At 37.4% G+C, this 13,250-nt stretch overlaps 1 protein-coding gene across 5 annotated transcripts in view; it reads right to left on the bottom strand.

The window, feature by feature from the left end:
* CCB4 (cofactor assembly of complex C) overlaps nucleotides 1-13,250 on the bottom strand; it is a 232,252-nt gene that overhangs the window by 54,009 nt on the left and 164,993 nt on the right. The window contains exon 7 of one of the 5 annotated variants that reach the window (XM_089832894.1): nucleotides 6,226-6,313. The exons of the other annotated variants lie outside the window; for them this stretch is intronic. Within the exon in view, the coding sequence (XP_089689020.1) occupies nucleotides 6,266-6,313 (48 nt within the window). The 3' untranslated portion in view covers nucleotides 6,226-6,265. Of the gene's footprint in view, nucleotides 1-6,225; nucleotides 6,314-13,250 lie in introns of those variants that run through there. 5 annotated transcript variants of the gene reach the window in all.

The following is a 13,250-nucleotide window of genomic DNA, read 5'->3' as shown; positions in this document are numbered from 1 at the left end:
AAACTCTTAGTGTATTCATCAAGGGTCTCCATCCATTGCATGACAAGAATAACTTCCATGCCAACCAGGTCCACTATGAAGAAGTCCTCAGTCACTGTGTGATTCGCCATTGTGATACTCAATTGAGGAACAAGGTGAGTGCAGGGCAGGAAAGTCCCTCCGGCTACCTTGACCTGAAAGCCTACGTGCGCCTTTGTAGGTAGATTTCTTCGCTTTACCAAGGATGAATTTATGAAATTTAGAGTAGCTCCACTATCCAACATCACCATAGCCCTTTGTCCTTAAAGGGTACCCCATACACGAAAAACTATGCACCTTGGGCTACCAACCAATGCAATGGTTCCTCCGCGTTGTACCAAAGCAGCAATTCTCTCCATACAGTTCAAACTGATGCTGGTGTCATTGTGGGGTTGGTTATCTTCGGCTGACATTTCTTCTTGTTCATCCTCATCATCGGACACAGCCTCAATGTAATGGATATTCCCCTTTCTGAGGCATCGGTGGCCAGGCTCCCAAGGTCCCTTGCAATTGAAACACAATTTCTTCCTTCGGAGTTCCTGTCTAGTAGCTTCATCCAACGACGGCTTCTTGGGTGGAGGTTTGTCCCTTGGAAACATAGGTGGTTTAGAATGTGAGTAATTTTGAGAGGATGATGCCGATGACAATGCCATACTCTATGCTTTATTGATCGCTTCTGACAGGGTGGCAGGATTAAACCCCTTTACCCAACCTTTTAGAGGTTTTGTCAGTCCATCCATGAAGAGCACTACCCGTCTTCTTTCGGAAATGTCCGTGACCAAGATGGAGAGTCTCTGGAATACCGCAATGAACTGATCGACCAATCCAGTTTGTCTCAGTTGTGCCAAATCTTTGAAGTTGAGTTCCGGATCCTTACCATCAAATCGCTCTATCAATCTCTTTGTGAATTTTGCATAAGTATTTATTTGATCATGCCCTAATGTGATGGTGCCGTGATGCCACCATTCGTGCGCAACTCCTTCCAAGTGTTGCACGAAAAATTTGATTGCTTCTTCTGGCATAGGATTTAGCTGGAAATAGGTATCGGCTTTCATTACCCATGCTTGTGCAGATATGGAACTGGATCCATCAAATGGAGACAGATTTACCTTACTCAACTTTCTTCTAAGATCATTGTTAAAATATCCTTTGTTTTCGCCTCCTGAATATCTCATTCTTAGATCCGCATAATCTTTGTAGGATATATCTTCTTCAAGTTTTGCTTTCTTCCAGTCTTCTCTTAGTTGTTCTTGCATCTCTTCGAAAGTTGGTTATTTTTCTCTGTGTTGTGCCTCCATCCGTGATGGAAAAGTCGGCATGGAAGGTCGAGAGTGTGCTAGTTGAGGGTTTGATTTACCCGACACCAAGTCCGCACTGTGACCATTTTGTTCCCCTGATATTTTGTTTTCCGCCAACCTCTTGAGAGTTTCTTCCATGAGTCGCTGCGTATTAGTGATTTGTGCCTGATTCCTGGCAAGTTCCCTCAATAGTGCCACCAGTTCGGCAACAATCGGTTCTTGTTCGGCAACCATTCGATCAATGGAATGCGTCCTTCTTCTCTTCCAGCTATAAACTCTCATTCACTATCTACAAGCTGGCAAGACTGATGCACTCTGATACCACTGTGATGTTCTGAAGCCCTGGTGAAGAGACAGGAGGGCTGAGTAGTGGCCTAAGTGGTGCACGGAGTAGTGTATGGTGATCGAACAGTGTTTGAGGAACAAGCTCCAAATGCCTGGAATAACTGTACAGATCAAAGGGGATGGTGATTGGAAGGAGAGAGGCGACTGTACGGCCAAAATTTGTACACTATTATGACTTGCTTGTGTGCTGGTAACCCGTATGCCAAGAATACTGACCGTACGTCGTACAGTGGTGTAGGGAATCGGTGAGCCATACGGTACAAGTTTGTATCGAAGGTTGTGCAACAAGAGTCCGTACGGGGGGTAAGGGGAAGGTCATGTGGTGGATTAATGAGGGTCGTACGGTAACTGCAGAAGGAGTACGGTGTGGAGAGAGGGGTGGGTGTGCGACAGGCTGTTCAGGAGTAATGTATGGCAAGGGGTAATGAGGGTGAAGGCCGTAAGGAAAAGGCAGTACGGAGATGGGTTAGATATCCGACTCAACACGGAATATATCTTGCTTCATAAGCAAAGCACAATAGGTCTTGATAAATTCCACACAATAACAGAGACTTAAATGCGATTAATAACTGCCAAAGATGGTGCTCCGATTTGCCAGATCCGAGCGAAGTATTACATGCAACAACGAAATAGGGTGAAGGTTGAATCCCACCGAAACCACATAAGACAAATAGGGAAGGTCTCTCATAGAAAACAACAGAAAACCCTAAACAGGAGTTCGCAGTACAAAGAAATAATCTTGAATGCATATTTATAAACTACTTACAAGCCGTGCTTAAATACCCGTTGGGAAACTTTCCGAGGGTGTACAAAGATAGCCGACGGCAACACAAACTACGGAAACAAAAATATGAATGGGTCTGAGATACATTAAATCAATCGGCCCGTTACAAAAGTTTAATTTATTATTTATTTTATAATGGGAACATTACAATTCTCTTGAAATGCTTCAAAATATGTTACTGTATTACACATCAACAATTCAATAACCAAATATCAAGTCCAATCTTAAATATAGAAATAGAGTCAAATTGGAAATATAAAAAAGAGCCTGTAAGCACATGTGAGACACCTGGTGTGACATCTCCACAGACAATGGGTTTGCATCCACTGTCTACCGGCATGAGGTTTCTATTCTCGCGCTGGATGAAAGCAAAAGCTTTCAAAATAGCTAGAGCAAAGAGAGAAACTAAAATCTGAATCATAAACCAAGCGCAGCTGAAAATGAACGACTCTATCTTTTAATGCTCAATAATGACTCATCAACTGCCTTTTGTTGTTTCGTCTTATTCTTCTTTGCCACCTTTAACCCACTTCATACTTTTAATTTGGCCATTTTATAAATTTGCATTAAGCTCCCTTAAGCCAAAATTAATATTTTATGGATTGGACTTAGCATTTCTAATGTCTCAAAAAGGGGGAAATTACATAGCAATGTTGGAAATGAAACAGAACGATGGGTCAAGACACTTCCGATAATCTGAACGAATATGCAAAGAAGGTAGAGAATAATAGTAAAGAGCAACAAACTTGTTAAGTGAATAGTATTTCATGAGGACATGCCATGCTTGTGCGAACATATACGAAGAGTTGAAAAAATAAGAGAACACATTTTTTATTACGACAGAGATGTCATCGGCTGTTGTGGATATCAAATAAATGACACAATATTAAAGTGCTTAAGACATAAGGACCTGCACAAACAGGATATTTTAACGCTGATGTGTTTTGTTAGATGCCATCAAATGAAAATGAAAAACATGTCATCTGGAATTTAGAAGGCAAGTTCATGGAATTGGGGAAGTTTCGAATAGATAAAAAATAATAATTATCAATCAAACATATTGATTTGGTGGTTTTGAAGACAAATAAGGAAGTGATAAGTGAAAGGTTGCTTAGAATTTTTAGAACTCATTAAAATGGAATTACAAACTAATAATTACCACTAATTTAATTTTATGAAAAGGTGCAAAGTTTGTAAGAGATGATTCTTTTGGCCAAAAGTCACATCATTTTATTAAATATTTGGAATGAAAGTATATAAATAAGAGATGTATCATTTACAAGAAAAAGAAACAAGACAATAACAAGAATAAATTACTAAGATATATTCAGACCTTGCAAGGATAACTGTAAATTTAAAAGCATGGCTTGTAAAATGAACTCATATATATTATTTTAATAAGAAATAAAAGATCTCTATTTGTGTTTATTTAAGGCAAAGAGAATAAAACTACAATTTGGATATGTCCTTTATGATCAGTAGGGAGATTATTGGATTATTTTTGACAATGCTCATGTGGTAGATCTATCATAGCATTCTTTGTTTGATAATCAAAATAGCATGGAATATGTGTTCCCTCATATTTGTCTGATTGGGCTTCCCACCAAAGAAGTTAGAATCAATTTGGACTAGCACCAAATTGCATAGGTGATATCTTCTGGATTTAGAGCACAGGGATAATTGATAATATTTTTAAAGTATAGTCTCATAAAGTTAAACATAAGAATCTTCATTGTGGTAGACTCTATTGCTCGAATATAGAAGGAACTGGTCTTTGGAATCATTGAAATATAATTATTCGATTTATAGTTGAAGTTAACCATTCATTTTTGTATCTTATCCTGGCAAGCATTAACTCAGTTATTATATAAACATTCAACATATAAAGAATTCATATAACCTTATTTTGAACAATTTTAAAGATTTTACCAAATTATTACTCGCAACGTTTAAATTCTCTATAGAAGAGCTTTGAACCAAGCAATCAAAGTTCAAGGAAGGTTTACCCACCTAGGTCTACTGAAGCATAAAGCGTAGGGGAATTAACATTATTCCCATTTGTTGCCCAAAACCGATTGAGTAATCCTGCTATAGAATTGGCAAAGCTCTCGGATTTCCAATTGGGGGTTTTGGGAACCAACAGGACCAAGCGTCACTGTGAGACACTCATATGTTCTGTAATTTGTGTGGGTTTACCAAAGGTTCAAGGAAAAGATGGCAACTATGTAGTAGTAGAAAGAATCACAAAATTTGCACACTTTTTTTCCATCTCTATGGAATATAAAGCACCTCAAATTGCAGAAGTATTCTTTAAGGAAATCTTTCGTCTCCATGGATTACCTAAGAACATTGTAAGTGATAGAGACAGCAAGTTCCTCAGTAAATTTTGGAAAGAATTATTTAAACTAGCAAGGACTTCACTTACCCCCAGCACCAACTATCACCCCCAAACTGATGGCCAAACTGAGATCGTCAACAATTGGATAGAGGGATATCTAAGAAACTATGCCATAGGACAGCAAACAGCTTGGATCAAATGGCTACACTTTGGCGAATATTGCCATAATACAACATACCATATGTCCATAGGGATGAGTCCCTTCAAAGCATTGTACCGGTATGAAGCTTCAAAATTTGGAAGCCTGACCATTCTAGAAAGCAAAGTACCCAGCGCACAAGAGTCCATTCAAAGAAATATTGATATCATAAAAGAACTGAAGGATAATTTACATATTGCACAAAACCAACAAAAAAATTATGCAGACAAGAACAGAGTAGAGCGATCATTCCAGGAAGGGATCTAGTGTACTTGTGATTACAGCCCTATAAACAATCGTCTCTTAAGAAGAATGGAACCGAGAAACTCAAACCTCGATTCTATGGACCATATAAAGTAATCAAAAGAATTGGAGAAGTAGCCTATGAACTGGAGTTACCTAGCAATAGTCAAATCCACAATGTGTTCCATGTATCCAGACTCAAGAAGGTTTTGGGCCAATAGGTAGCACTATGTGTAGAACTTCTCCCACTCGATGACAAAGGACAACTCCGGTTAGAACCGGAAATAATACTGGATACCATAAAAAAGGCATTAAGAAATAGAATCGTGAGAGAACTCTTAATCAAATGGAAAGGATTGCCTATTGAAAATGCTACTTGGGAAAAATAAGGAAACTTTATGTTGCTTGAGGACAAGCAAAATTGAGACAGAGGGTTTGTGATAACCCGTAATAATTAATGTAATTTCTTACACAAGAATTCATATTTTGTAATAATTATTATTAATAAAATAATAAATGTAATTGTGAAGAAGTCTTATTTTGTGATAAATAAATAAACACAAATAATGAATGATATTATAATAAATAACTAATGAAAATAAATAAAATACAGACTTAAACATAGAAAATGAAACATTATTACAAATATAATAAACCACTCCCCAAGAGGCACAACTAGCCGGCAAGCAGTCGTATATATCATGATCAAAGGAGGGTGAAAAGGGCAGGCAGAAAGTTAGGAAGAATATCCATTCAGACTTCGGCAGCCAAATACGATCAGAAGTTAATTGGAGGGAATGACATCATCTTGCATCCTATTCACCGTAAGACCAATATACAATAGTGGGGCAAAATACACTTTAAAGACGTGACGTTGCAATTGTGGGGAAGCCGTCACATGCAGTCAAAGCCTCTTAGACAATTAGCAATCAAAGTCCTCAATACCACAGACTAAGGAAGAATCAAAACCAAATTTACACAAGGAGAAGCTATCACATTACCTGCGAACAACATCCATTAGAGTTTGCCAATTATTGAACTCACCAGTAGACATTACGCAGGAGGAAGATAAGCTTATTACGCCACATCTGCGTTCAAACTAGGACAACGTTAGTAGAGGTATATAATTTGTCATTCAAAGAGCACTTGGAGTAAGGAACAGCTGAATGTCCGATTTCTTTAGAGAGAAACTCTGACATTCAATTAAGATATTGAGATTCTGAATTAGAGTTCGGAATGTCGAGTTTCTATAGAGAGAAACTCAGAATTAAGGCATTTAATTAAAAAGATAAGTTTCTGAATTAGAGTTCAGAATGTCTAATTTTTTTAGAGAGAAACTCGGAATTAAGGCATTCAATTAAAAGGATAAGTTTCTGAATTAAATGTCTAGTTTCTTTAGAGAGAGACTCAAAATTAAGGCATTCAATTAAGAAGTTAACATTCTGAAATTAGAGTTCAGGATGTCTAGAGAGAAACTCAGAGAAATAACATTCAAATAATGAATTCTCAGAATAAGGACTCAAAGAAGGATTCATTTTTTGAGACAATATATAGATGGTTTCGTTACAACTTAGAAAGGGGGTTGTACGGAGTAGTTTTTAACATTATTAATTTCATGTCTAGTTTGAATTTCATGCATTTCTTATTTATACTAACAATCTGATGCAAACTCTCACATTCAAATACAGATTCCGACAAGGGTTCATTACAATGGTATCAGAGCATAATCTTACCACGCTGTGGATAAAGGCTTATGCAAACTTACGAGAGAAGAACTAAGACAACAATGAACGATTTAGCAAATGAAGTAAGGTCACATATGGAGTAGACCAACCAAACCAATCAAACTCTATTAAACCAAATGAAGAAATCAAACCAAGCCCTCCTACAAGATTGTAGAATATGGGAAATTCGATTAATAATTTAAGAAATCAACCAAACCTAGGGAGAGAAACAAGTTCAATTCATTTAGAAAACAATAATATAGTTTCAAGCTCGAGTCTGCCCCAATGAACATTCTCACCTAGAAGCACAAACCTCAGAGAAGAGGAAGGGGTAGAGCGGCCCTTAACTAGCACAGAAGATATGGCAAGAACATATGCAACGCCGGAACCTCACATTTGAGAAGTAGTCTCTTTTAGGGAATTTTGCGCAGATAAAAGAAGAGAAATTCCTAGAGGTTACGTAAATGAAGAACTTAAATGTAAAGTAAGCAAGGTTACAATCCCTACCTTTAATGGATCAGGGGAAATGTCAGCTCATCAGTGGTTAGAAAAGTTTAATACATTCTTCATCCTAAATCCAATGACAGATGAAGAAGCCCTCCAATTTGCCATAATTCTTTTGGGGAGAGCAGCACATGACTTGTGGACACAAAGACGTATCTCATTAGGTCATAAAGATGTGAAATCTTATGAGGAATTCTCCCAAAAACTCATAAACCGATTTGATGAGAAAGATACTGAATGGTACTTCCAAGAGTTGACACACCTTAAGCAAACAGGAGCCCTACAAGAATATATAAAGAAATTCCAAGAAATTTCAGTCATGGTCCCTGATTTTTCCCAAAAGAGGCTCATACGGATGTTTTTAGAAGGTCTAAAAGAATCTACTAAAACTATGGTAAGACCCCACAAGCCGTAAAATCTAGAAGAAGCCATAAGGAAAACAAAAATGGTTGAATCTAGTGACAAGGAAAGATTTTGGAATTTCCCCTCCAAATATTTCTCCCGAAGTGCAAGTACCAGTAAGGAAAACCAAGATAAACCATGTTACTTATGCAACAAACCTTGGAGCTTTGGCCACAAATGTTCTCAACGAGAAGAACTAATCCAGAAGAATTTATACTTTAAATGTAGGGAGCCTTGGGGATGGAGACACCAATGTAAAAGAGGACAAGTAAATCAAATTGAAGAAACAAACAAAAGAATCAGAAGAGAGGAATTAGAACAAGGAACATTGGCAGTCATATCTCAAGATGAGAATAGGCCTTTCCGTATCAAGGGTGTGCTCAAGGGACAAAAGGTGATTGCGCTAGTGGATACAGTAGCTTCTCATGATTTTATCAGCAAAAATTTGGTCATAAAGAGAAGGTTAAAAACCCAAGACTTTGAAGGTTTTAGGGTCAAATTGGCAAATGGCACAATAGATCACTGTAGAAAGATGGTTACACAAGTAGAAATCACCACCAATGGGCATGTAATAAAAAGGAACCTATATGTAGCAAACATACAAAATGATGTCATCTTAGGTATGCCCTGGATCAACTCCTTAGGACATTTTATCATGGATGGGCCAAATTTGGAAATATGCTTCAAACATGAAGGGAAAGACATAACACTAAAAGGCATGGCTGATGGATCAGCAAGGATAGTATCTTGTAATAAAATGGAGAAAATATTAAAACATGACCAAGGAGAAATGATAAACTCAATGTATGATCTTGGATAACAACCCCACTAAAGAAAAAACATTCCATTTAGAGATTCAACCCATCCTTGAGAAATATAAAAAGGTGTTTGAAGATATACCTCATGGACTTCCCCCTAAAAGAGGTTTTGAACACACCATTGAATTGGAGGAAGGAGCAAAACCAATAATCATTATGCCTTATAGGCATCCCCACAAATATAAAGAAGAAAAAGAAAAAACTAACAAGGAATTGTTAGAAATGGGGCATATACAACCCAGTAGCAGCCCATTTGCATCATCTGTGGTATTAGTAAAAAAGAAAGATGGAACTATGAGAATGTGCATTGATTATCAGGCATTGAATAAGAAGACTATCAAAAATAGATATCCTTTCCCTAGAATTGATGAACTAATGGATGAATTACATGGAGCTCGTTACTTCTCTAAGATTGATTTAAGATCCGGATACCACCAAATCAGAATGAAAGATGAAGATGTACCAAAAACAGCATTCTAGTGCCACTATGGACATTTCGAGTTCCTTGTACTTCCCTTTGGCCTCACCAATGCACCAGCAACTTTCCAATCCTACATGTACCTAACTTCTAGGCAACAGCTGCGCTAATTCCTTCTCATATTTTTTGATGACATTCTCATTTATAGTAAGACATGGGAGGAACATCTAGAGCACATCAAGGAAGTCCTTAGTATTTTAGAAAGAGAATCCCCTTATGCCAAAATTACAAAATGTGAATTTTAGACTCAAAGAAATACTTTACCTTGGTCATAAAATCAATGAAGGAGTAAGCGCAGACGAGGGAAAAATCAGAGCTATCAAGGATTGGCCAAAACCAAAAACTCTTACACAACTCAAAGGATTTGTGGGGCTATGCAGTTACTATCGAAGATTTGTTAAAGGATTCTCAAAAATTGCAGCCCCTCTTATCGACTTAACCAAGAAAGGAGCCTTCACTTATGATGACAAAGCACAAGCATTCGAACAGCTCAAAGTCATTATGAGTTCATGCCCAGTATTGGCCATACCAAATTTTTCCATACCCTTTGAACTACAATGTGATGCCTCGGGAGATGGAATAGGGTCAGTACTAATGCAAATGAAACACCTTATAGCTTTTGAAAGCCACAAACTCACCGGAGTTGAAAGACATTATTCAATTTATGACAAAGAGATGTTAGCAATAATGCATGCCCTGGCAAAGTTTCGACAATATTTAGTCTGTGGGAAATTCAAGGTCAAAACAGATCATAATAGCCTATGCTTCTTAAATTAGAGGGATCTAAACAACAGACAGCAGAAATGGGTAAGCAAAATTCAAGCCTACAATTTTGACATAGAGTATGTTAAAGGAGTGAATAACGGGCAAGCAGATGCCTTATCCCGAAGATACCACATCAACCATATCTCTTGCATTTCAGGCTAGAAAGATGATATAATAGCAGATTATGCGAAGGATCAAATTGCAACCGAAGTAATGGAAGGGAAGATATCCAATGGAGATTTTAAGATCTCTAATGATCTCATCTTCTACAAAGGGAGGATCTATTTGACCCCTAAATCTAAGGTAAAAAGGATAATTATGAAGGAATATCATGACAATCCCTTGGCAGGTCACCCCGGGTACTACAAAACATATTGACAGATAAGGGAAAAATATTCTTGGAAAGGATTAAAAGGAGACATTCAAAAATATGCACAGGAATGTAGAATATGTCAACAAAACAAAGCAGAGCAATCCCACCCTATAGGGCTATTACAACCATTACCTATCCCAAATCGAAAATGGGAAAGATATCTATGGATTTTATAACAGGGTTACCAAAGGTTCAAGGAAAAGATGGCATCTATGTAGTAGTAGATAGACTCACAAAATTTGCACACTTTTTTCCCATCTCTATGGAATATAAAGCACCTCAAATCACGGAAGTATTCTTTAAGGAAATCTTTCATCTCCATGGATTACCTAAGAACATTGCAAGTGATAGAGAAAACAAGTTCCTCAGTAAATTTTGGCAAGAATTATTTAGACTAGCAGGGACTTCACTTACCCCCAACACTAGCTATCACCCCCAAATCGATGACCAAACTAAAATCATCAACAAGTGGATAGAGGGATATCTAAGAAACTATGTCACAGGACAGCAAAAAGCTTGGATCAAATGGCTACACTTTGGCGAATATTGCTATAATACAACATACCATATGTCCATAGGGATGAGTCCCTTCAAAGCATTGTACGAGTATGAAGCTTTGACATTTGGAAGCCTGACCATTCTGGAAAGCAAAGTACCCAGCGCACAAGAGTCCATTCAAAGAAATATTGATATCATAAAAGAACTGAAGGATAATTTACATATTGCACAAAACCAACAAAAAAATTAGGCAGACAAGAATAGAGTAGAGCGATCATTCCAGGAAGGGGATCTAGTGTACTTGTGATTACAGCCCTATAAACAATCATCTCTTAAGAAGAATGGAACCGAGAAACTCAAACCTCAATTCTCTGGACCATATAAAGTAATCAAAAGAATTGGAGAAGTAGCCTATGAACTGGAGTTACCTAGCAATAGTCAAATCCACAATGTGTTCGATGTATCCAAACTCAAGAAGGTTTTGGGCCAATAGGTAGCACCATGTGTAGAACTTCTCCCAATCAATGACGAAGGACAACTCCGATTAGAGCCAGAAATAATCCTCAACGATCCTGTAAGTACCATCACATAACACACTAAGGCTGCATCTATCATATCTTCATCAACTTTGAGCTGGTTTTTCAATGAATCATTGTCAATCTGGCATGCATTTTCTAGTTGGTCATCCAAAACACCACCATCCTAAAATTTTGTTTTTGATTGCTCCACTAAATCACCATCATTTTATAAGTGAGTTACTGTCATAAAAAACACATGATTCATCACTCCTCACAAGGACGGCATCAATGCCATCATAGGCTTCAAGCTCCATGTTTGATTGATTTCTGTGTAATAACAAGATGGCTGTCATGTCATCATTTTCAAGTGAATTCTCATCATCTGAACTCTCCAATGCACTCTCTCCTCGACTTAGACCATCCTCTTCAATATCCTTTTCTATAACCACCTCCAAGTCACCAATATAGAGAGTTCCGAAACCCTTACCAACATTTGTGTTTTGTAAGGGTAAAGTTGTGATATTTTTATCTTCTTCATTGTTGGCCTGAATTTCTTTGTCTACATTGTCTTCATTTTAGACCTCACAAACATGATTTAGTGTCCAAGTTTGCTAGCATGTAAAACAAATATGCTCTCTTCTCATTTGGTTTTTACTTTTCTTTGGTGCTTCTACAATCTATAAACCCAATGAGATTAATTCATTTCCAAACATATGCTTCTTGAACTTTCCAATTTTGTGCTCAATTAATTTTTTTGAGAGCTTGTGAGCAATAGAAGATACCACATACTCCTTCCTCCAAATCGACAACACGTTAGATTGCAATTGTTTGCATATGTCATCATTTTCATCAAGGATTAAGGATATCACAGTATGCATGTAAGCCTTTACATTATCTGAATGGTGCTTCCTGATTTTAGTGAAGAAGCATTGGAACATGTGGAGAATCAAACCATTACAATCAAGGTCAATCTTAGTAGAGAATGATCTAACCTTTTCCATAATCTCTAAGATCTTGACCTACTTAACAAAGGCAGGGCCTTTGTCATCATGTAAGCTTTCCACCATTATCTGCAAGACTCGTCATGTAACCCCTGAAAGCTTTCCACGATTATCTACTAGACATTCTTTAACACATAATCGTTGTAGGCTTCTATAGGAGTTGTTATCTGAGTGATCTCACTGAGACACGAGGCTACTACAAGTCTGACATCTCTATGTGGATGATCCATAAACTTCTACTAAACCAAAGCAAGCATTGAGGGCTGCAAGACCCAATTAAGAGTTCTCCAATCTGCCTGGTCTATTTTGGACAGACAAGTTTCCAAATCTTCCAACTTAGGGATAAGGGCATCCAGCGACCTCATGGATTTCAATTGCAAACTGATTATGTAAAGCCAACTGCCCACTTCCTGTTCTTTTTGCAAGTTCTGTAGTTGTTTGCCATTGAATGTATCATTGAATTCCTTTGGGAAGTGTTTACCTTTCAAATTATCCATTGCCCTTATTTTTGCTATTTCCAAACTAAAAGATGCTACCCCTACTCATGAGTGTAAATTTATACTTCCTTTAACTAATATGGTTGTATATATGTTGCTGTGATAAATTTGAACCTTCATGATAAATTTGCCATTGTAGCAAGGTATCCCAAATCTGTTCCAACTTCTAGCAACCCCCTTCCACTAACTTCACTTTTTTTAAGTATCTATAGTCAGATTGCATAGTAACGCATAGTTCAGAATTAGCTTAATCAGTTTGCTCCAAATAAGAGTCTGATGCAAATCTAATGTTGGAGACTTTACTATTGAAGACAAACTATGCAAGTTTCCAGTCACCTTAAATTTATGGCAAAGTGGAATTCAATATCACTAAATAGGAAAGACATCAATGTGATTTTGTCCCCTATTATTTCTTATTGCTTTCTCTAGGGAGTATTAATGTCTGTG

This window comes from Cupressus sempervirens, chromosome 1 (assembly GCF_028749045.1).
Source record: "Cupressus sempervirens isolate cs-2001-9-10 chromosome 1, ASM2874904v1, whole genome shotgun sequence".
In the NCBI taxonomy this organism is placed as follows: domain Eukaryota; kingdom Viridiplantae; phylum Streptophyta; class Pinopsida; order Cupressales; family Cupressaceae; genus Cupressus; species Cupressus sempervirens.
Note: the sequence above shows the minus strand (reverse complement) of the source record. Positions and strands in the feature narration are given on the sequence as shown.